Source organism: Herpailurus yagouaroundi, unplaced genomic scaffold, assembly GCF_014898765.1.
Source record: "Herpailurus yagouaroundi ecotype Mexico unplaced genomic scaffold, PumYag 159, whole genome shotgun sequence".
NCBI classification, from domain to species: Eukaryota; Metazoa; Chordata; class Mammalia; order Carnivora; family Felidae; genus Herpailurus; species Herpailurus yagouaroundi.
This window is the reverse complement of record NW_024412400.1, coordinates 28522554-28547681: the sequence shown is the minus strand read 5'-3', so window position 1 is coordinate 28547681 and position 25128 is coordinate 28522554. Positions and strand designations below refer to the sequence as shown.

At 41.1% G+C, this 25128-nt stretch overlaps 1 protein-coding gene across 4 annotated transcripts in view; it reads right to left on the bottom strand.

Annotated features, from left to right (window-relative positions):
• Window positions 1–25128, bottom strand: part of ACP3 (acid phosphatase 3) — a 46100-nt gene that overhangs the window by 12439 nt on the left and 8533 nt on the right. For all 4 annotated transcript variants that reach the window (XM_040480194.1, XM_040480192.1, XM_040480195.1 and 1 more), the window contains exons 3-9: window positions 21347–21433; window positions 20753–20905; window positions 15723–15821; window positions 11263–11355; window positions 9521–9653; window positions 5187–5269; window positions 3257–3360 (exon numbers count right to left, since the gene is read on the bottom strand). In XM_040480194.1, coding sequence (XP_040336128.1) covers window positions 3257–3360; window positions 5187–5269; window positions 9521–9653; window positions 11263–11355; window positions 15723–15821; window positions 20753–20905; window positions 21347–21433 — 752 coding nt within the window. The remainder of the gene's footprint in view (window positions 1–3256; window positions 3361–5186; window positions 5270–9520; window positions 9654–11262; window positions 11356–15722; window positions 15822–20752; window positions 20906–21346; window positions 21434–25128) is intronic.

Here is a 25128-nt window from a genome sequence, read left to right as displayed (position 1 = left end):
AAATACTTTATTGCTAAAAAATGCTAACCATCATCAGAGTTTTCAGTCAATTGTAATCTTTTTGCTGGTGGAGGGTCATCCTCTGTATTGGTGACTGCTGACTCCAGGGTGGTGGTTGCTGAAGGTGAGGGTGACTGTGGCAATTTCTTAAAATAAGACGACAGTGAAATTTGCCACATCAGTTAGTTGACTCTTCCTTTCCTGAACAATTTCTCTGCAGCATGTGATGCTGTTTGACAGTATTTTACCCACAGAAGAACTTCCTTCAAAAGTGGAGTCAATCCTCTCTAACCCTGCCACTGCTTTATTAACTAAGTTCATGTGATATTCTAAATCCTTTGTTGTCACCTCAACAGTCTTCTCAGCATCTGCAGCAGAAGTAGGTTCATCTCAAGAAACCACTTTCTTTGCTCATCCATTCAAATTTTGTCATGAGATTGCAGCAATTCAGTCCCGTCTTCAGGCTCCACTTCTAACTCTAGTTCTCTTGCTGTTTCTACCACATCTGCACTGAAGTCTTAAACCCCAATCATCCATGAGGGTTTTGGAATCAACTTCTTCCAAACTTCTGTTAATGTTGATATTTTGACTTCTTCCCATGAATCATGAATGTTCTTAATGGCATCTAGAACAGTGAATCCTTTCAATTTGCTTGGCCCCAATCCATCAGAGAGGAATCACTAGTGTATCTATGGCAGCTACAGCCTTCCAAAAGGTGTTTGTCAAATCATAAGATTTGAAAATCAGAACTGCTCCTTGATCCATGGGCTGCAGAATGAATGTTGTGTTCTCAGGCATGAAAACATTAATCTCATTGTACATCTCCATTAGAGCTCTTGGGTGACCAGGTGCATTGTCAATAAACAGTAATATTTTAAAAGGATATTTTTCTGAGCAGGTCTCAAAAGTAGGCTTTTGTAAAATACTATTTCAGTAAACCATGTTATAAACAGATGTGCAGTCATCCAGTTTTGTTGTTCCATTTACAGAGCGCAGGTACATTAGATTTAGCATACTTCTTAAGGGTCTTAGGATTTCCCAAGTGGTAAATGAGCACTGGCTTCAGCTTAAAGTCACCAGCTGCATTAGACCCTAACGAGGGAGGCAGCCTGTACTTTGAAGCTTTGAAGTCAGGCATTGACTTCTCTCTAGCTGTGAAAGTCCTAGATGGCCTCTTCTTCCAGTAGAAGGTTGGTTCATCTACATTGAAAATGTGTTGTTTACTGTAGCCACCTTCATTAATGATCTCAGCTAGATCTTCTTCTGGGTCACTTGCTGCAGCCTCTCCATTGGCATTTGCTGCTTCATCTTGCACTTTTATGTTATGGAGACGGCTTCTTTTCCTAGACCATGAACCAATCAATCTCTGCTGGCTTCCAGCTTTTCCTCTGCAGCTTCCTCTCTCTCTCAGCCCTCACAGAATTGAAGAGAGTCTGGGCTTGCTCTGGATTAGACATTGGCTTAAAGGAATGTTGTGGCTGGTTTGATCTTTTATGGAGACCATTAAGACTTTCTCCATATAAGCAATAGACTGTTTTGTTTCCTTATCATTTATGTACTCCCTGGAGCAGCACTTTTAATTTCCTTCAAGAATTTTTCCTTTGCATTCACAACTTGGCTACCTGTGTGGCACTAAAGGTCTAGCTTTCGGCCTATCTCAGCTTTCAACATTCCTCCCTCACTAAGCTTAATCATTTCTAGTTTTTGATTTAAAGTTTGACACATGCAACTCTTCTCTTTACTTGAACACTTAGAGGCTGTTGTAGGGTTATTAACTGGCCTGATTTCAATATTGTTGTGTCTCAGGGAGTAGAGAAGCCTGAGGAGAGGGAAAGACAGAGAGAGTGAGAGTAAGAGTGAGAGTGAGAGAAAGAGAGAGCGAGAGAGAGAGAGCAAGAGAGAGAGAAAATGGCCAGTTGGTGGAACAGTCAGAACACACACATTTATCTACTAAGTTCATGGTCTTATATTAATGTGGCTCATGGTGCCCAATACAATTACAATAGTATCATCAAAGATCACTGATCACAGATCACCAAACAAATATAATAATAGTGAAAACTTCGAAATATGGTGAGAATTACCAAAATGTGATACAGAGACACAAAATGAGCAATTGCTGACAAAAAAAAATAGCAGCTGTCGAAAAAATTGCTTGACACAAGTTTGCCACAAACGTTCAATTTACAAACAATGCAATAACTATGAAGTGCAATAAAGTGAAGTACAATAAAATGAGGTATGCCTATCATTTTAGCCAGTAGAATGCAAGCAGAAGTGATATGTGCCCCTTCTGGGTTAAAGTGGTTGATAAACAGGTTGTCTTCTCTACCCTCTCATTTCTTTCTATAAGTTGCCTGCAGGTGAGCACAGCACTCTTGAAAACTATTGGTCCAAAAGATGGAAGCCTGGGGGTGCCTGGGTGGCTCAGTCGGTTAAGCATCCGACTTCGGCTCAGGTCATGATTCGGTTTGTGAGTTCAAGCCCTGTGCCGAACTCTGTGCTGACAGCTCAGAGCCTGGAGCCTGCTTCGGATTCTGTGTCTCCCTCTCTCTCTCTGCCCCTCTCCCACTTGTGCTCTGTCTCTCAAAAATAAATAAACATTAAAAAAATTAAAAAATAAAAGATGGAAGCCTGGGTCCCCAAATCACGCCATGGGTGAATCAACTCCTATTAGCCAGGGACATCTCTACTAGAGTATTAGATATGTGAGAAAGAAATGTCCATTGGGGTAAACCTCTGAGAATCTGAGGTTCATTTGTACAGCGGCTAAAATTACCTTTATTTGTTAATATATCTGGAAAACAGTTTTTAGGGGACTCAAAATTGACTCTAGTGGTGAAGACACAAGTTAAGATGCATACAAAGAGTCTGGATAAAATTGTTTCATGAAATCTGAAAGTGGAATAAAGCAATATTTTTAACTTAGTGAATTATTTTACATTTTACTTTACTTTACTTTAATTTTATAAGAGAGAGTCCATGAGCAGGGGAGGGATAGAGGGAGAGGGAGAATCTTATGCAGGCTCTACGCTGATGCAGGGCTTGATCTCATGACCATGAATGAGGTCATGATCTGAGCCAAAATCAAGATTCGGATGCTCAACCAACTGAGCCACCCAGGTGCTCCTTTAGTATTTGATTTTAAATTTATGTACCTAACTGAAAATTAAATATTAAAAAATATTTAAGCTAATAATAATAAAACCTGAGATCAAGTGGTATTGATTGTGAAAAGCACCTTTTAGATACCTACCCATTCTCAAGATACAATTCCATTATGTGGCAGGAAGCATAGGGAGGAAGGATTCCATTGTAAACATCTAGTGCCATCTGCAAGCCAGCCACGGTAGTATCATGCTGTGGGGATTTGAAACAAATAATTTTTGATCTTTACCTCTGGTTCAGATGTACATTCCATAGGTAGTTTGAAGCACTTGTAGAAAACCATGCTGGTTTCCGATCCAATTAAATTTGCCATAACCCCAATGACTCAAGGGGTAGAGAGGGGAAGAACTAATTTTGGTCGAGCATCTGTTGTGTGCTAGGCAGTGAGACTTAACTACATATTATTTCCATTACAAAGATGAGCAAACAGACCCAGAGATATTAAGTAACTTGCTTAATGTCATATAACCCTGAAATGGAAGAAAATAAATTTGAGTCAAGTTTTCTGCTTTTGTCCCTTGCCTTTTCTAGCGGAACATCTCTGTTTTAGCTGGTTTCACTGATTTGCATTACATTTTAAAATATTTTGGAACACATTAGTGCTAGATTGTATTTCTTCTACAGATTAGAATAATCTGTGATTTTAAAGTTGGGGAAGAATATGTAAGGTTATAAATATCAGGGAAGACAAAAATGTAAGGAAATGGAAAGCACAGCTTAAAAGTAATTGTTAAAGGTTTATCCCAGTGTGGCTGGAAGGCATAGGGGACTGGTTTTTCAGTCTTAGTTTTGCCACTAATTAACTACACAATCTTTGAAAGTCCTCAGCTTCTCTATCGACAAACGGGCATAACATTTGGTTGCCTAAATTATATGGCAGTGTACATATATTAAAAAGGGGTTAGAACTAATTTACTAGAGAAAGAAATAGAATTACAGAATTATGACTTGCCAGAAATCACACAAGTTAGAACTGGAAAGCAGATGGGAAGCTAAAAAAATTGGCAGAATGGACTGGTTTCAGGAAGCCCTTCTCCAGGAAGCACTACACTCTGTTTCATCCATAAGCTCTTTGTCTTACCCCATTTAGAACCTCTGATCATAAACAAACTTCCTTGTATCTATAGTCACCTCATCCATCTTCCTGCAGAATGGAAACATGGCTTTCTTCAGCCAAACCGCATCTGAGAAATCCTCTATCATGGAGAAGTGGGTGGGAAGCCGAGTCACCATGTTGCGTGTCCTGGTTCGCTGATCTTTGCAGACTCAGTCCATGGACGGCCATTTCAGTGCTCAATGCACCCCTCAAATCCCACCCTCCACCCCGCCAACAGTGCCCATTTGCCTGACTCCTGCTCCAAGATGGAGGTCTTCTCTGAGACCTCTCTTTTTCTTCCTGCACCCAGTGTAGTTCTAACTTCAGGCTGCGGTCATTTGCCCCCTTCTCTCCCCTATTCCCCTTGCCACCTGGAGATTTTTATTTGGATGCTCCCTGGTGCTTCAGACCCAATTGTCTAATCATTCCCCTGCCCCAGGAGCACCTCCGTTAATGGCTCCACCCTCCTTTTGGTCTTGGAGGCTTGAAACATGGCCTTCACCTGTGGGTTTACCTCCACGTCATTACTCTCTGCCTACATCTAATTCATGCTCTGCTTTTGGTTTGGAACAGAAATGATGCTTCCCCTCTCCAAGGCAAAGCTTTTACCTGTACTGCATTTCCATACTGCTTTGTATGGTATTTATGTCTTCCTGTCAGTTTTAGACTGTAAACTCAAGGGCCAGAATTAGGTGTTTAAAAAATTTTAAATATAAAAGCAAAATAAAATTAAAAAATGCCAACCACATCGGTGGTCACATATACACATATTCAGGAGACCTGACAAATCAATATTGAAAAGCTTTGAAGAGCTGTCTACTACCTGCTGGGCATTAGGGAAATGATGATGAAAATGAGGCTCCCTCCTTAAAGAGGTCACTTACTGGACAAATGGATATTGATTGGAGATGAAAATACTTACTGCAGAATACATGACAAGTTTTCTGTGGTTTGGTGGCCGAGTTGCACTCTTCAGGTGATTGAGGATTTCACCGACCAGGACACCTTAAAGATAGATCAACAAAGGAGCTGAACCAAACGTGAGCTTATGTTTTAGTTCCTAAACTTTGTGTTTATTCTTACTTAGTGATTCTCTCTGCCATGATTCTCAAGACTTGAGAGGAAAAGAACTAACTTTGGTTGAGCATCTATTGTGCTTTATACACATTAGTTTACTGAACCTGACTTCCATCCCCCGTTTACACCAAGGAAGCTGAGGCCCGGCGACAGACAGCGAGTCATATACAGGCTGTGCAAAGAGAGCTGGATTGGCACACTGGGACCCTACCACCCCCAGGTTTTGTTAAAGCTCAAGACAGGAGGTTGAGGAACTTGAAAGGAATTGCAAATGGCATTTTCAGACAGTTGTTAGTGAGTGCTCTTCTCCAGGGCAGCCATGATGCGATAGCCTGGCACGTATTCTGTCTCCCCCTCTTGCTTCTGTTCCCTTGGTCAAACCTGTGGGAGGCTGTGGGAGAAAGCAGCTCTCTGGATGTCTGTACAAGTCATGGGCTGTTTTCTGTGGCCCATTACTCCAGGTTACATCACTATTAGGGGGCAGTCAGCATCTTTCATCTAAGGAATCCATCTGTCTTTCATGTTTGTTGCTCCTGAGGTGATGAAGGCGGGTACACAACTCACAGTCTCCATGTCCTTGAAGGCTGAGGGGTACTTTGGAGTGCCAGGCATGGTCTTGAGGGCATCCTGCCCCAGGAACTTCCACAACCATCATCTGAAGACTCCTTATATCTCTGGTGGTTTTTTTACTACACGTGTACTCTCCTGGCTTCCCAGTGATCAGTTCATTTTTGTCAAGAGCAGGGCATTGATGTTAACAGATGGAAGGTCATTCTGGACTCTGTGGTCCACTCAGCAAACACACACTGAGCAGCTACCATGGGCCAGATACTATGCTAGGTGAATCAGACTCCTGCCTTCGAAAATCTCTTAAAATAGTACACAGAGACTGTTTATTCATCTATATACCAAGAGGCACAATAAAAGGCTAATTACAAAGGGAGGTGGTCTCTTCTTTCTGTAGATGCTGTGACTCCCTTGACTGGGAACGGAAGAAGCTAGATGCTGCTTCTCCAACGGGTCTACATCACTCTGCTTCAGAGAAGGTTGCTTTCTCAGAGTCCTTTAGGGATAACACCATCACCTACCAGCAACTTGCTCTGCAACAGGTACTTTGAAGCTGCCTTCAGCATTGATAATGGGAGATGATATCAGCTCTTGGTTCTGAGGTGATTGTCCACCTTGCCCCCAGAAGAAACTAGGGGTAACTACCATAGTTATCCCCGGGCTCTGACATGCCTATTATTTTGCTTTATAGGAGGGGAAACTAGGTTCAGAGACACTCAGCAACTTGTCCAAGATTCCACAACTTGTGCACAGGGGGGCTGAACTTCTCTGAACCCAGCATGTCTTAATCACTAGATTCCACTGTAGTGTGCACTAGCTTCTCCGTTCCCTGTTACATCATTTATTAACTGCATAAACCAGACAAAATATCACTGACTGGAAGACATAAACTTCCCTTCCCACACTCTTGAGCTGCAGCAGGGGCTGGCAAACTTTTTCTGCAAAGGACCAGACAGTGGACCATATGGTCTGCCATAACTGTTCACTCTTGGGTGGAAGCCCAAAACAGCCATAGTCCTACCTAAATGAATGAGTGTAGCTGAGTGTCAATAACATTTTATTTATAAAAAATAGGCAGCGGGCTGGATTTGGCTTGCAGGCTATAGTTTACTAACCTGTGGTCTATAGCAAGAAGAGGTTTATATTAATACAGATGTGACCAGCCATATATTCCTAAATGAACCTTAGGGATTTTCTTGGTGTGTGTGTGTATGTGGCAAAATGTGGGTGGAGTGTGCATATTACCAAATTGTATCATCCCTAACACCAACTGGTAGAACAAAAGTTTTGGCAAAGATCAGAAGATACCAGTCAAAGTCCTGATGTTCCTGTGTGACTCTGTCACCTAGACAATATGTTTTTTTTCTGTAGGATTGTGTTCAGCCACTTCATCATTCAACAAGCACGTAGTTGACAAATCTCTCTTGCCTAGCCAGATCCAAACAATAGGCTGAACTTGGGTTTTGGTAGGAATCATTCAGGAAACTATTCCCTGGTTTATCAATACACTGGACTTCTCCAGAAAACAGGGCAGGTGCGTTCACAGAGAAACCAGTCTTCAAAGTCCAAGACGGAAAGAACCCCTGAGGGAAAGACTCTCACAGACAGAATCTAGATGGGGAAACTGGCTGAGCAGGGAAGTTATTTCCCTGAAATGCAATCTCTAGTAGTCAAAGGAAAAAAAGAAGAGGAACAAGCTGTGAGGAAAACCCCCATTTTTTATTCCTGTACAGAGTTCTACATCTATTATTAAACTATTCTCAACTTCTGCCTGGCTTTCTCTGCCCATTTCTTCACTGTTTCTTGCATCTAGAGAAGTGCTTCTGAACTTTCATGTTTTATGAGGTACCTCAGGATTTCATTATAATGCAGATTCTGATTCATCTGGTCTGGGGTGGGGCCTGAAATTTCTGCATTTCTAACCAGAGGCTTGGTGAGGCTGAGATTACTGCCCCATGGACTGCATTTTGAGTAGTGAGAGGCTGAATTCCTCAGCCCATCATGACTAGGTTGAGGGACCTCAATCAAGAACCCTGTCTCTACCATCTGATGTGGCTTGGGATGGAGTCACACTTCTAAGGCCTGGTGGTTCAGGAATAAGACCCGGTGTATGTGTAGTCAACAAGGCCCAGCTTTCACCCTCTGTCTCCTTTCCTGTTTAGCACATCAGATTGGGCTGCTTCCTGGTCTCTGTCCCTACACCCAGCCCTGAATGAACATCTGCCCAGTCTGGTCCAACAACCAGGATGCTTTGCCTCTGTGTATTCTCCTGGGGCTCTGCTGAACTTGTCCTGACCCCGCCAGTGAATAGGGTCTGGCAATGGTTGGAGTCTTGATGTGATTGCCCTTTTTTTCTCAAACTGTCTAGAGTATATTACTTGGAAATTCTAATCCTGTGGCTTAGAATTTCTTCACTGTTATGTCAACCTGCCATAATGGACTATCTTACTCTCCATCCTTACTTTTATTTATTTTGAGAGAGAGAGAGAAGAGAGAGAGCGAGAGAGAGAGAGAGAGAGAGAGAGAGAGAGAACAAGCAGGGGAGGGGCAGACAGAAGGAGAGATAGAATCCCAAGCAGACTATACAATCATTGCAAAGCCCGACATGGGGCTCGAACTCACAAACTGTGAGATCGTGACCTTAGCCAAGATCAAGAGTCAGATGCTTAACTGACTGCGCCACCCAGGCGCCCCTCTCCATCCTTACTTTTAATGCCTATATTAACAACACCTGAATCTGACGCTTCCTTTGGTATCTTGGCTTGGCCACCCAACTGCCCTCAGAATCCTTATCCTGATTATAAGGATTTGGCATCCTCTTGCCTGGTCTACCTTTGTTATGATAGGATGTCCTACACAATGAAGGGCCAAATCCAGCTGAAAGGAGGCATCACTGAGAAATAAACACCTTCCACCCCCAATGGGAACATTTAAGCTGTGTCATAAACTTGTCAGTTGCAGTATGTGTTAATCTACAGGACATAATTAGCCTGAAAAATATGTTTTATTAACTTAAACAGTGGATACCACCAAGAATTTTGGGAAATGGGCCCCTTTTGTCATACTTCCCCCTTGAAAAATTCATACTATAGGCCACCAGACACAATTGCTTTTCATGGAGCTCTGATACAAAGTCATTGAGGCACCTGGGTAGCTCATTTGGTTAAGCCCTTACTTCAGCTCAGGTCATGATCTTATGGTTCGTGAGTTCGAGCCCTGTGTCAGGCTCCGTGCTGACAGCTGGAGCCTGGAGCTTGCTTTGGATTCTGTGTCTCCCTCTCTCTCTCTTCCCCTCCCCTGCTCATGCTCTTTCTCTCTCAAAAATAAACATTTAAAAAGTTAAAACAACAACAATAAAAGCCTTAATTGTTTGAAAGGATGAAAAGTATCATTTACCTTTATCCCAAAGCTTCCATTTTCCAGATAGGAAAACTAAGGCCCAGAGTGGGCAATGTTAATGAGTATAAAAACACATAATGTTTACTGACAGTGTATTATGTACCAGGTACTATTTGCCCTAAGCTTTTTGAATATATACGTTTATCGAATACATACGTATATATCACTCAACCACAAATCCAACACGCTCCTTTCACTTTCTTATATACTTACCCCCCTGCAGTCTGGATTTTTCTTTCTGCTTGTGAATTCCATAGACAGACAGGATGGACAATTCTGATAATTCTTTCAACTTAGTCATGGTGTCCTCTGTGGCCCAGGAGGGTAAAGTGAAATTGTGAACACTCTGTAGCAGAGAAAAAGGGAAGAAAATGTGTATTTTTATTTGTTAACTTTTTTGTCCTCTTTCCACCACAAGAACTCCTGGGTCTAGGCTTTCTTGTCCTGACATTTGTCTCTAGGAAACCTTTCCTTTGTGATAAGTAGTGGTATTAATTTTCAGAAGAAAAATTCACAGGGACTAATTTGCCCCTTCCTACCAAGCCCATAGCTTTTGGCTTAACTGTGGGTCCAAAGGATGATTCCTATTTTGCAAAGTAAGGGTGAGATAGGGTAAAAATGTACCTCATTCCTTTATGAAAGGTTTAGAAATCTATTAACCTGTGGGGAAGGTGACACTGACAAGGTTTGATGATGTTTTCCTCAAAGCTGAATGAACGTCCTGAGAGGATAGCTGGGAGAGGCAATATATTTCTGGAACCTTCAGTACCAGACCCCCACTCCCATTAGCTCCAGTTCACTGACTCCTGAGAAAGTGCACTGTATATACAGTAGACTCTTTGTGAAACTTTTTAAACGGATGAACAAGCTGTATAGCATGGTGGGTAAAGGCTTTGTGCCAATATTTATTACTTGCTATGAAAAACTGATTAAGACTCCCCCAGATTCGAAACAGGAGAGACAGAGAGACAGAGAATTCTTGAAAGAGGAGATCAAAGTGGAGTGGCCCAGAGAGGAAATAAGTGGGAGGGAAGAGAAAAGGAAACCACGCACCACACCCACATTATGGAACAGCTCAAATCAACCCAGGGTAAGGAAGAAAGAAAAGAAATCAAGACTTGAACCAAAATGTGGGCTCTTGTCCCCACTAAGGAGTCTTTTGTAAAGCTAACGAATCTTCCTTGAAACAGGGGCTAATGATAAAGTGCAAATATTGGGAGAGTCATGTGTACTTTTAGGCAATGAACTCAATCATGAAAGGGGGCAAACTGTGTCATTTGTTACTAAGATGAACTATGAAAGTAATTGCTGTCCCCAGACATTCATGATGGCCTCAAGATCAGAGGTGGCTGTAAATCATGTGGGTGGTCAGAATTTTGCCCCAGGATTCAGGGAGCCTGGTAGGGAAAACAGGATTATAGAGTACCCCTTTGGGCCAGTAGGTGGTGCATAGTGAGTGAAAAATACCATGTAGGCTTGAAAACCTCAAAAGTCATTGATCCAGCTACAGAGTTTATTTCGTATGCATTGTACCACAAGGAAGAGATTCCCGATAAACCAATTTCAATAACCTGGTTTCAAGTTGGCTTGCTTATTTCTATATCCAGAAATGAGGTGCCTTTTTTCCCCTGTCTATTCAATAACATTGCTGCTTTCATTAAAATCCATGACAGGAGCCCAGCATTCCTGAGTGACTGAAAAATAAGTACACGGCAAGGCACAGAAGAAAAGCAATTTTGCGTGCAATTTTCTAAAGGGTGAAAACATAAATAATGGAGAGAAGAAGTCAGAATTTTTAAGTTCATATAAATAAGTCTTGAATTATGTTTCAATGTCAAAGGAAGCATAAGTAACATATCTGCCAAAAAGTGAAAGAAAATGTATTCATCTGTCTCAAAATAGGCAGGGGTCATAAAATCAGATTGCAGGTTAATCTTTGATAATTTTTCTTTTACCTCACAAAATAAAGGGTCATAGACTTTAGTCCACATTCCAAAAAGGTCCCGGGTATGGTATCCTGTAAATGTTGGCAAGGTTTCTATAAAATCCTGAAACACACACAGAGGGAGAAAACATTTCTACATTAGAGACTCTTAATTTCAGCATTATGAATATTTGGGGCTAATTTTGTTGTGGGGAGTGCCCTATGTTTTGTAGGACATTTGGCTGTCTCCCTGACCTGTATCTACCAGATGAACAGCATGGCATCATCCCTCATCCCTCAGCTGTGACAACCCAAAGTGTCTCCAAACATTCCCAATGTTCCCTGTGGGGCAAATTTGCCGCCATTGAGAGCTGTGCTGTTCTTCACATGAAAGTGAACCTGGAATATTGGCTGTGGTAATACAAACCTGAAGAATTTTACGAACGCTAATTGATTACTTAAAAAAAAATTTTTTTAACATTTATTTATTATTGAGAGCTCAACAGAGAGACACAGAGCGTGAGGGGGAGAGGGACAGAGAGAGAGGGAGACACAGAATCCGAAGCAGCTCCAGGCTCTGAGCTGTCAGCACAGAGCCCGACGCGGGGCTCGAACTCACTAACTGCGAGATCATGACCTGAGCTGAACTCGGTCGCCCAACCAACTGAGCCACCCAGGCACCCCACTAATTGATTAGTTTTAATGATTACATTAAAATGTGGGCACATGCTGGCTTACTGCCACGTGCTCCTGGTTTGTCTTGGAACCAGGCCAAGTGTACTACCTCAAATGTTTTTTTGGAAATAGGTGAAGTATAACTCACATATACAAATGACTGGTCAAGGTGGGAAGGGGAAGCAGGTCTTAGGCCAACACACCTCAGGAATATACAGCAGAAACTGGACCTGATATCTGGCGATCAATCAAATTTGGGAGGGATGCACACATTTCTCTAGATTCTGGATTATTCTTGTATTGTCATGATAATGACACCTACTGTTCAGCTACCTGCCTGATGGATTTGGCAGCAATTTCTGGGAATCCTTTTGAAAGATATTATATGGTGGATAAATTTTCTAGGAAAATATAATTTGCCAATATTAACCTAAACAAATCTTCTTAAAATAAATTAATTATTAAAGATCCCCCCTCTAAATGAAATGAAACCAAACCAAGTAACAGCTCTGGGGCCAGATAACTTTACAGAGGAATTCTACCAAGATTTTTTTTTTTTTTTCAACGTTTTTATTTATTTTTGGGACAGAGAGACAGGCACGAATGGGGGAGGGGCAGAGAGAGAGGGAGACACAGAATCGGAAACAGGCTCCAGGCTCCGAGCCATCAGCCCAGAGCCTGACGCGGGGCTCGAACTCACGGACCGCGAGATCGTGACCTGGCTGAAGCCGGACGCTTAACCGACTGCGCCACCCAGGCGCCCCTCTACCAAGATTTTCAAGAGTAAGTTATTCTAATGCTATTTTAACTGTTATAGAGTGTAGAAAAAGAAAAAAAGAACAAACTTCCAAAACATTTTTCTGAGTAAGTGCAACGCTGACACTGACAAAAGACTGGCCAGAAAACTATAGTCCAATGGTGCTTTGAATATGAATACAAAAGGTCTAAGTAACATATTAACAAATAATTCAATATCCAAAGAAAGGGCTTGATTCTAGACATGTAAAGATGACTCAATAGTAGCAAATCTATGAAAATAATTAATTTTAGTAATTGATCCAAGGAGTAAAATAACTTAATTATATTTAAATAATGTTAAAAAGACTTTTCAAAAAATTAAACACCACTATTGATTAAAAACAATCAACAAAATAGGAAAGATAGCTAGTTCCTTAACTTGATACAAATATCTTTATTTGGTCCTAAAGCCAACATGCTTAATAGATAAAAAATAAGACAAAGATGTCCTCTGCCAATACTATTATGTCATACTGTACTTTAAGTATTGGCCAGTGCAAATATGCACAAGAAATCAGAGGCATAAATATTGGAAAAATAGAGATAAGCCATATTTGTTTGCAGATGTTATAAGTCTAGAGCAAACTTAACAATAAATGTAAAGACTTAAATGAAGAAAACCTTAAAAAATTCCTAAAGATAAGGGGCGCCTGGGTGACTCAGTTGGCTAAGCATCCAACTCTTGATTTTGGCTCACAGGTTCATGAGTTCGATCCCTGCATCAGGCTCCTGATGCTGATAGTGCAGAGACTGCTTGGGATTCTTTCTCTCTCTCATCTCTGCCCCTCCCGTGCATGCTCTCTCTCAAAATAAATAAATAGACTTGAAAAAAAAATCTTGAAGATGAGAACAAATAGGAACATGTACCATGTTCTTAGAAAGGAAGACTCAATATCATAGAATTGCAAATTCTCCGAGTTAATATATAAATTTAATCTGACTCCAATAAAAACACTAAAAAGTGGAAAAAAAGTGGTTTTGGAACTCAGACAAGTGGACTCTAAAGTTCACAAAGAAAATAAAAACATAGTCATGAAAAACCAGAAAAGTAGAGAGTGAAGGGTGACAAGCCTTTTAGATATTAAAGCCTGTATAAATGTTACTAAGTGTAACAGCGTAGTTTTGGCTAATGAAACGTAAAAATAATTGAATAAAAATTCCAGTTACAGACCACATACACTGGGGAATTTTAATATATATAATAAGAAAAAGGTGGGAAAAAGAGGAACTGTTCAATAAATAGTGACAGGGTGATTAGGGAAATATGGAAAAACTTAAGCAGGTTACAAATTTCGCAGCTCACACCAGCATAAACTATAAATGGGTCCACTATGTAAATGTATGATAGGGTGGAATTAGAAGAAAACATTGAAGACTTCCTTTGTTACCTAGGAGTGGGAAAAACTTTTCTAAATATGACTACAAATATACAAACCATATATGAACGCATCAGCACACTTAAGATTATGCCCTAGCAAAAACACTGTAAACAACATCAATAGGCAAACAATAGAAATAATGCCCTTTATGGAACAGGAAAAAAATGTCAAAATACAGGGAGAAAGCTCCTAAAATTTATAGAAAAGAGAAAAGCAATAACTCAAAGGATAAATGGTAAAGGGATATGAAGACAACAAGAAATACAAAAGACATTTAACTAGATAAAGATATCCAAAGTTCACTCATCATAAGAGAAAAGTACTATAGCACAATGCTCTATAATGATGATGGTACTGGGCTTCCTTGTCTTGTTCCTGACTTTAGAGGGGATGCTTCTAATGATAACATTTTTTAACATACAGATTGGCAAATCTCCTTAAAGTTGTCTACACATTGTTGGCAAGGCTATAGAGAAACAGGCAATCTTGTGCATTGTTGATAGGGGTAGCCATTAGTATAATCACTTTGGAGGATATTTTGATAATATTTCCAATTGCCCCAGATTTTCTACTTCTGGGATACTATTCCACAGATATTCTTGCGAAATGATTTAGATGCACAAGATATTCATACAGACTGTAAATGACTGGAAATGACTCACTTGTCTATCAATATGAACTGGTTAGAGAAAGTATGGGAGGTCCATGAATTCAAATGCAGTTATAAAAAAATGAGGAAACTCTTTATGTACACATATAGAAATATTTCTAAGATCTATTGTTAATTGAAAAAAACCCAAAGTGTCCAACCTTGTGAATATAGTATACCACTTTTGTGTAGCAAAGAGGAAACCACCAAAATATATTCGTATTTATTTGCATATGCATAAAGAAACTGCAAGACTTTATATGAAAATACTACCAGCAATTACCTGTGGGGTCTTTAAGAGACTTTCCACTGTATTTAATGTATTAGAGATTCAAAATATTATTTTTTCTTAAAAATACTTTTTAACGTTTATTTAGTTTTGAGAGACAGAGAGAGAGCACAAGTGGGGAAGGGGCAAGGAGAGAGTAAGACATAGAATGCAAAGCTCTGAGCTGTCAGTACAGAGACCGATGTGGGGCTTGAACCCACAAACCATGAGATCATGACCTGAGCTGAAGTCGGATGTTTAACCAACTAAACCACCCAGGTGCCCCCAAAATATTTTTAAAAGTATGAAGCATTATATCTATCTTTTGCATAGTATTAAAAAGGAGTATTTTGCAAAGTGGAAACATAAAATAAAAAAGATTATCCTTTATGTTTGAAGATAAATGGTCCCAACCCCTCAACCTCAATAAGGCAGATCATTTTAGACTTTCATTTATTCTGACCTAGCCATGCAATTTCGTCTGGCTCCTTCAGACACACGGGTATAGGATTAGAAAGGGACTGGCTTCGTTATTAGTTTGTGGTCTCACACAGGGAAGGGGACCAGGTAGAGATGACTGACTCTCACTAAACATTTTAACCCATTGCTATAACCAGCCACTGGCAGACATATTCCTCCCACATGTTTAAGAAGCTGGAGTTTCATCCTTTGTCTTTGGCCCTTTCACTCCTGCACACCACTAAGTGACACCATTTTTTAACCTTATAAGGATGCAGCCTCTTCTGGAATTCCTCCGATTTGAGAGTCTCATCCTTAAGTTCTTTAAACCGAGGGCAGTCCCCGAAAGGCAGGTACAGCAACTGAGGACAAAAGAAAAATCATAAATTCTTTGTTGGAAGAACTTTTCACTAAAGAAGCAGTAGACATATTTTAAGCCTCATTAGGTACAAAGCGACCTGAATAAAAGATTAAAATGTGTTTTCAGCTGAAAGGAAATTCTAAAATTGAGGAAAAGGAGATAAATGGTCTGTAGGTCTTAAAGAGTAGGACATGTACCCAGAACTGAAAAGCTTTTTTTTTTCTTCTTTCATGAATTTGCCTAAGTAGGACTATATCATTGGTAAAAGAGTCACAGTTCGTGGTTTTCCATGTTGATATGATTATCTTGCTTCCTACTGGACCTCTTTCATTTCTAGCACAAATTGCACATGTATGTGCACATGCAACCCCTCCCCCCCACCCCACATAAGTATGGAGAAATGAATAAGAGGTTCTGGAAAGAATCTTAAGAGATTGATTAACCATTCATTGACTTGGATTCTTGCAAGTTCGCAGGCTGTTAAAATAAGGGCATATACTAAATATGTAGAAAAATACATTTAAAAACCCATTATGAGGACAAAGGGATGAGTTTAAATTCAACAATCTTTTGTAGTCTTAATATAACCTACAGGTTGGTGACTCTTCAGCTTATTTTGCTGCTCTGACTTTTCACTTGTGGCTGGTCTCGTATTTCCAGCCTTTGGTGGACATCACTACTTAGATGTTTCTTTCTCCTCAAGTTTAACATGTACAAAACTGAACTCAACTTCATTTTTAACCATTTTACTTCTGTAATCTCCTTACTTTTGCAATGGTAACATTTATCATCCTATTTCATAGACTACTCAGTTGTTTGTTTACTTTCAAAATATATCCAAAATAGACCCCTCTTCATTTCGTTCATTGTTCCCTCCCAGTCCAAACCACTGTAACCTGTGTTTCAGCTAATGCAAGGGCCTGCTATTTGGTCAGTAGGCATCCACTCTTTCTACCTTCACAATTCATTCTCCACACTGCAGTTACCCTAATCCTTTTCACATCATCTATCTATCTATCTATCTATCTATCTATCTATCTATCTATTTCTGAGAGAGACAGAGACAGCATGGGCGGAGGCGGGGTAGAAAGCGAGCAAGAGAGAACCGCAAGCAGGCTCTGCACTGACAGCACAGAGCACGATGTAGGGCTTGAACTCATGAAACCATGATTTCACAACCTGAGCCGAAACCAAGAGTTAGACATTTAACTGACTGAGCCACCCCAGGTGTCCCTCGCGTTTCATTTTTATAAACACAAATCTTTCCAAAGCATCAATCAGACCACACCATTCTGCAGTTTATAACTTTCACTGGCTTTCATCTTACTTGCTAGAATCCAAACTCAGCTAACTCTAGAGATCTCGTTGCCTTGCTTTCCTGCTACTGGCCCTTCACCCACTCCTCTCCAGCAACACTGTCGGCCTCCTTACTATCCCCTGAGCTCACAGGCTTGGGGGCGCTGCAGATGGTCCCCTGCCTGAGACTGTGCCCCCAGTGACTCTCACCAGCCTCTTCTAGCCATTCTTTCTTGCTTTATCTCCTTCAAAGACCTCATCGCCATTTGAAATAGTTACTATTTTTTACTTCTTTATCATCTGTTTCCTATAAAATACAAACTTGAGGACAGTAGGATCTTGTCTCTCTTGTTCACTGCTGTGTTGACAATGCCTCGAACAGAGCCTGGCATATGAGTAGCTACTCAGGAAACTTGTTTTAATAACTTGCTTCCTGACTCTGTCTCATTTGTCTTACTTTGCTTTCTTTCCTCTAATGTCTTTAGCATCTAATTTCAGACCTTCATCTCCTCATTGCTGAATTGCTTCCCCAGATATTCTCAGATGCTCCAGTATCCTTTACTTCCCAACCACTGTCAGACAGGTGCCTCAGACCACCACTTATCATGTGTGCATGGTACTGAAGAATGAACATGCACAGGTTTCTTTTATGTCTGCTGCTTTACATCTTCATTTCCCTGCATGACTTTCTAATTTTTCCACAGAACGAATGACACTGCGAAGGGAAAAGGGACAGGACTGTTCATTTAAAGGCCTAGGTTTCAATGAATTACTCAACCTTCCTAGTCTTTAGTTTTCTCATCCCACACATTGAAATGAGAGAGGCTGAAAATAAGTGGGATAATCACCTAAACATCTGACCAGCATTTTGCAATTAACAAAATTTTTCATTTCTTAACCAACTGGGTTTTCATGAATCGTCATGAAATAGTTAGGTGGGTGCTGTTGTTCCCACGTTACAGAAAGGGACACTGATGCGGGGGGGGGGTGACTTGAGGTCAAGTGTCTGAAATGGTAGTTGGCTCTCAGACCTAGGTTTCTCCAACTTTAAATGCAGCCTTCCTTCTTTTTTTCAGTTTATTTATTTGGGAGGAGGGGGCAGTGGGGAGGGGTAGAGAGAGAGGATCCCAAACAGGCTCCATGCTGTCAGCGCAGAGCCTGACATGGGGATCGATCTCATGAACCATAAGATGATGACCTGAGCTGAAATCAAGAGTCAGATGCTTAACTGATGGAGCCACCCAGGCACCCCTAATGCAGCCCTCCTATATCACACTGCCACTTAGTCCCAAGATTCCCCCTGGCTATTCAATTTGGATTCTTTAATCTGTGTCCAATATAGTTATTCAGACATTTTCATTCTTTCTAAATACGAACTCTGGACACAGAAGGGCAAGCCCTCTGTATATTCACCCACTGCCATGTTTTGGGGCTGCTTTCTTCTCCTTTCCTTCCTTCCTCCAAGGTCTGGTGTGAGCTGTCACTCCCTCCACGAAGACTCTGTCATTACGGGCTTCCCTGTGGCAGCTACATGTGTGTGTTTCTCTGGGCTCCTTCAGCACGGGCAGCTTATACTTGGATCATCAACCCACCACTTGTATTGTGGTCTGCACGTGTCACACACGCGAGTCTTTGTAATCAAGTGGATGATAAATTAGGGAAGGAACCTGGCCTTATATTTCTCTTTGGCACTTAGCACCGCTCTGGGAATAACTGTGTGTTGATTGATTTTGTCAGATTTCTTAGCTGATGTTAGAACTGTTTTCATCTTAGCACGTAGCTGGAAGCCATGATAATCTTGCTTGCTTCTCTCTCCCTCGCTCTCCTTGTTTCTCTTTTCCTCTTCTAATAGCTCCTATATTCTCTTTACTACATAATTTAATTACTAGCTTTCAGGATTAAGGGTTAAACAGCTACCTTGGTCTGCACTGGCTAAATTTGGTTCTGCTGTCCAGTGTCTATCTTTGCAGAAAAGGCTGTGGCAAATGTGATTTTTTTTTTTCTTTTTGGAAGACAATATTCACCAACTCCTAAGAACACTGATCATCATAATATTTTACTCCTGATTCTGTTGAAGAAAAAGAGGTACAAATAAATCATCCTATCTTTTCAGGAAACATAAGAACGACTGGTTAAAGTAGAGTTACCTGGAGTGAGGTTGACAGGCTCAGGCTGTTTCTACAAAGTATTTGGGAAATATTCTTACGTCATTAGATGCAACAGTTCAGTCAAATGTCTAGGAGTACTGGCAGGGCAAAGAGGACAGTGGCCTGCCCCAGGGGTCTCTGGGCAACAATCCGGGTGCAGAAGTTGTGCTAAGCCCCAGCTACAGAGAAATGACATGGTCATGCTTACAATGTGACTGCAGGGGAATCAGGATGGATTCCTTGTCCCAAACTATTTCCTTCATCTAGTCTTAAATCATGCATCTGGGAGATTAGTGAGATGTATTTAATACTATTAAAATAAAGCAATTCCTCTGAAAATGTTAAAGAGTTCTTGGTCCCTCCTATGCAGTGCAAATAAATTTGAGAGCCTCTCTTATATAGCCTCATTCAGGCAGCTTGGTTTATGGTACTGGTTCTCACACTCAGCTGTCCACTGGAAACATCTAGGGAGATTTTTTTTTTTTAATTTTTTTTTTCAACATTTATTTATTTTTGGGACAGAGAGAGACAGAGTATGAACGGGGGAGGGGCAGAGAGAGAGGGAGACACAGAATCGGAAACAGGCTCCAGGCTCTGAGCCATCAGCCCAGAGCCTGACGCGGGGCTCGAACTCACGGACCGCGAAATCGTGACCTGGCTGAAGTTGGACGCTTAACCGACTGCGCCACCCAGGTGCCCCAAGGGAGATTATTTTAAAAGTACTCATATCTGCATCCCAGCCTCAGATATTCTGATTTGTTGTGGAAGTGCCATAGGTGCCAGGATTTAAAACATTCTCAGGTAATTCTAATATAATAACTTTGAGAACCACTATTTTTCAGGGAAGGAAATTGCTCTGGAATGACCCAGACCTGGTTCTAGTCCCAGTTGTGATGCTTACCAGCTTTGTGGCATTGAGCCCATTTTATTTATGTCTCTGAGTACTTATATCCCTGGATATAAAAGGAGAATACTAATATTGTCCATTCAAGATTGTTACAAAAGGTAATATGATGACACGTATAAAGTGCTAGTTACTAACTATGTACTCAAATCTTTCTTTTTTCCCCTACCTCAGAATGAGAGTTTAATGTGGGGGTGGGTGTTTTGTAGGGAGAGAGGTCTTAGGATGTTCTGGAAGAAAGAGAACCCTATGCGGGGCGCCAAAAGCCTGGGAATTGAAGGTAGAACAAGGGGAACCCCGTGTGTGTGCATGTGTGTGTGTGTGAAGATGGAAAGGGATGAACTGCCATTCGGTGAAAGAGTAGCACAACAAAGTCGATGATAAAGATCCAAGCTGAAATTCTGTTCCTACTCTCTATTGCCTGGGGCTTTCTGTGTCCTACTTTGTCCCTTGCACCTTTATTAGAAAAGGATTGAGATCGCACAGACCGAGCAGTGTCCAGACCTCCAAGCCCACAAGTACTGGACAACCTGCCTTCCTCCTCCTCAGCCCCAGGGGATGTCCTGGTTATCCCAGAATACTGACCCGATCTTCAGAAAGAGAGATTGTGTGCACTGGGATGGGCTGCCATGGTAGGCTGGGATTCCAGATGCTGATACCCTCTGGGGGAAATAGGCCTGCAAGGTTTGTCATAGCACTCATCAAAGTCCGGTCAACGTCCGTGCTTTGAATGTAAACCTAGAGTGGGGAAAATCAAAGGAGAATCCAACCAGTTGGAACTGTGGGTTTTCCACTGTGGAGTGAAGAGTATTTTTGAGAAAGGCCAGGACCCTCACACCAAAACATTAGCATCATGATCGTAGTATCTATGGAGATAGAGACAGTATGATGAGAATGCCAGATGGTATGTCAATAGCTGAATTGACAAAAGAGATCAATTAAGTGGTGGCTACTTGCCAAGCCAAAGTATTTGCCAATAGTTATCCATAAATTTTTGAACTTATTCATATTCATAAATTTTTTAGGAATAAAATGTTTGTATAAAGAGGAGTATATTTGTAAATGAGATCTCTGACTTGTATAAGTTCCTTGGAAAACAGGTAAAACACTTTCACAAATGCACCATTATGTTACATCCTATCAAGGAAAAACGTTTCCACTCTTGGATCCCCAACTTACCTGTTCACGTTTGTAGGACTCATTCAAAAATTTTCTATATCTTTGCCTTATATACCGTCCAAGTTCATAATGCTGTTCCATGCCCAGCTATGAGAACAAATAAAAGCAAAAATCAGTGAAAGTAAATTCTGGAACTTATGTGTGAGTCTCATCTCTCCTCACTGAATGAGCGGAGTAAATAACGGTGCACTTCAATAGTTCAACAAAAACAACAACATATTTTTAAATGAAAACAAGAAAAGAGAGTTGTAATCTTTAGCCCTGACTTCTGGAGAAAACTCATTCACCTTTATTAGCACTTAACATAGAGCCTTGCACACTTAATAGCTGGTGATTGATCTGATTTAAATAAATGGTTCATCTCTGGTGCGGTAGAATATCACTGGCTCATCTTTGTTGTAGAACATTCAAGAGAGCTGGTTGACCACTTGGTGGAGGTTTTGTGGAAGAAATTCAACCATCTGGTAAGAAGTTGGACTTGATGAATCTGAAGATCACTTTTTTCACATTGTTGCATTTATTTTTTGAGACAGTTCAAGCGGGGGACATGCAGAGAGAGAGACGGAGGGTATGGGGTGGGAACAGAGGATCTGAAGTGGGCTCTGAGCTGACAGCAGTGAGCCTGATGCGGGGCTTTGAACTCGGGAACTGCGAGATCATGACCTGAGCCAAAGTCGGATGCTCAACCAACTGAGCCACCCAGGGGCCCCTGAAGATCACTTTTAACTTCTAGGTGTAATGATTTATTATCTGCACAGTTTATTTATGCCTGGTTCATGAAAAACTAGAGCCTCCTACCCAAAATGTGGTCTGGGGATCAGCAGTATTAGCATCACTTGGGAGTATGTTAGAAACCCAATTCTTAGGACTCACCTTGATCTACTGAGCCAGAATCTTCGGGGGGGGGGGGCATGGAGCTCAGGAACCTGTTTTTAACAAGCTTACTAAGATTCTGATGGCCAATAACCATTGAGGAGTGTTGCTTTAGTTCAGTGATCCTCAAGCATTACTGTGCATCAGAAGCAAAATTATCTAGGGGTTCTTGTTGAAATGCAGATGACTCAGCACTTCCGCCAGAGATTCCTGCTCATTAGATCCTGGAGTGGCCCTGGAATCTGCATTTCAACAAGTGCCCTGAGTGATTCAGATCCATGTAGTAGAGTGCCATGCTTTGAGAAACACTGCATTCGAGTCCATCTTTAATCCCAAGTTTTACCAGAGCCTTAGGAGTCAGAGAGGATATGGTCACTATAGCTCAGCTTGGTCCCACTTGTTCATTTGCTTCTACTCCTAGATACCATGATCATTACCACCTCCCTAGGATGAGGAAGCAGGTGTGAAAAGAGTCAGGTGTGCTTTAATTTTTGCTAGTTTCCTGGGTGATGTGAGTAGCTAAAGAAGCAGGTACTTTGGACCTAATTTGTTGCATTAACTTACAGCTGAATTTTGAAGAAACAGTCATCTTCTACAGAGCAGGGGATTTCAAACTCAGCATTCCCAGAATCACCTGGAGGATTCATTAAGACAAAAGCTCCCAGAATTGAACCCCATAGTTTCTGGTTCAGTCGGGGAGGGCCAGAGAACTAACATTTATGACAAGTTTTAAGTGATGGTGATGTTGCTCATCCAGAGACCACACTTTGAGAGCCAGTGACCTAGACAGCCATCACTCGGTCATTATGTAGATTGGAAGTGCCTGGCCAAGGGAGGAATTTGAGCTCTAGAACCTTGCTACTTCATGTACCAGCACCATTGGTATCACCTTGGAGTATGTTAGAAATGAAGACTCTTAGGCCCATGTCAGACTGGCTGAATTAGAATCTGCATTTTTTCCCCAAGTGTCATTGAGATACAATTGACACATATCACTGTATAAGCTTAAGGTATGCAGCATAATGGTTTGGTTTACATACAATGTGAAATGATCACTGGTATAAATTTAGTTAGCATTTCATACAGATACAATAAAAAGAGAAAGCAAAAAGAAAAAAAAATTGCTTTCCCTTGTAATGGGAACTGTCGGGATCTCCTCTCTTAACAACTTTCCTATATATCATAGAATATCATAGAGCAGTTTTACCCATAGTCATTGTGCTGTAAATTATATCCCTAGTACTTATTTACCTTGTAACTAGAAGTTTGTACCTTTTGATCCCCCTTTTCCCAACCTCCCTCCCCCTACTTCCTGCCTCTGGTAACACAAATCTGATCCCTTTTTCTAGGAGTTTGGTTTTTAAAATTTTTTTTAAATTCCACATGTAAATAAGATCATACAGTATTTGTCTTCCTCTGTCTGGCTTATATCACTTTACACAATGCCCTCAGGGTTCATCCATGTTGTCCCAAACACCAGGATCTAATAATTTTAAGGCTAAAAAATATTCCATATATATAATATATACCATCATATATACATATGTGTATGTGTGTATATATAGATATATATGTCTATATATATATTTCTTTATCCATTCATTTGTTGAGGGACACTTAGGTTGTTTCCATGTCTTGGCTCTTGTAAATAATGCTGCAATGAACATGGGGGTGCAGGTATCTTTGTGAATTAGTGTTTTTATTTCTTTTGAATATTAGAACCTGCATTTTAACAAGATGATACATTTACACTTGGCACTTGAGAAACACTGCTCTAGGAAAGTCTGATGGCTAGTCAAGAGACACCCAGAGGAGAATCCAGATCCCACAATCTAAAAGTATTTTATCGTCTTACTGGAAAAGCAAGCAAGGGAACAGGACTCTTCACACCGCCACAGGTATTAAGGACTAGTGCTGGGTTTTTGCTACCGTTCTCTCTTTTAAGGAGCCGCAAGCTGGGTAGGCTATGGTGGGAGGAGCTCAGACCTGGGAGCCAAAAGATACTGGCCTCAAATAGCCTCAGTGGGATTTCTCCTCTATGAAGCAACATGGTTGAGTTAGGGAAGTGATTCTCAGCCTTGGCTGCACATTAGAGTCAAATGCTCAACTGAGGAGCTTCTCAAAATCCCAACGTCCAGGCCACATCTTAGATGAATCAAATAAGAACCACCCAGACAGACATCAATATTTTTTAAAGCTCTCCAAATAATCTCAATTTTTAGCCACGATTGAGGTACACTGGTTTAAAAAAAATTTTTTTTTAACATTTATTTTTGAGAGACGGAGAGAGAGCACAAGCAGGAGAGGGGCAGAGAGAGAGGGAGACACAGAATCTGAAGCAGGCTCCAGGCTCTGAGCTGTCAGCACAGAGCCTGACATGGGGCTCGAATCCATGAACCATGAGATCATGACCTGAGCTGAAGTCAGATGCCTAACCAACTGAGCCACCCAGGCACCCTGAGATCCACTGGTTTAAATGTTCAGTTAAATGTTTAGAGATTTTTGACTCTAAACATTCTATGAGATTTTCTTAATGTATTTAAACTGCTTTGGTCGGGACAGAAGCAACACCTGTGGCCTCATGGCCCCAAACAGGCGCCATCCACTCTTGCAAGGGAAGGGGGTGGGGCACTGGAGTGGTGACTACAGACGCCTTTGCCCTCCTCCCCTTCACCTTCTCCTTTGGTGCTCTTCAGGGAGCAGGGCTCCCTATGTTTAACTGACCACTTATCAGGAAGGCTCAATCCCAGTGTACATAGCTGATAAAAAAAATCAAGTTTGGTATGGGCATTTGCAGAGGAATTCTGTTTCCCTAACCCTGCTGATTCAGTTTATCGACTACAAGATTATTTTCTACTTTCTCAGGTGGAGGCTGAGAAACTCGGGGGGCTGGCCTCCAAGCATTTGTT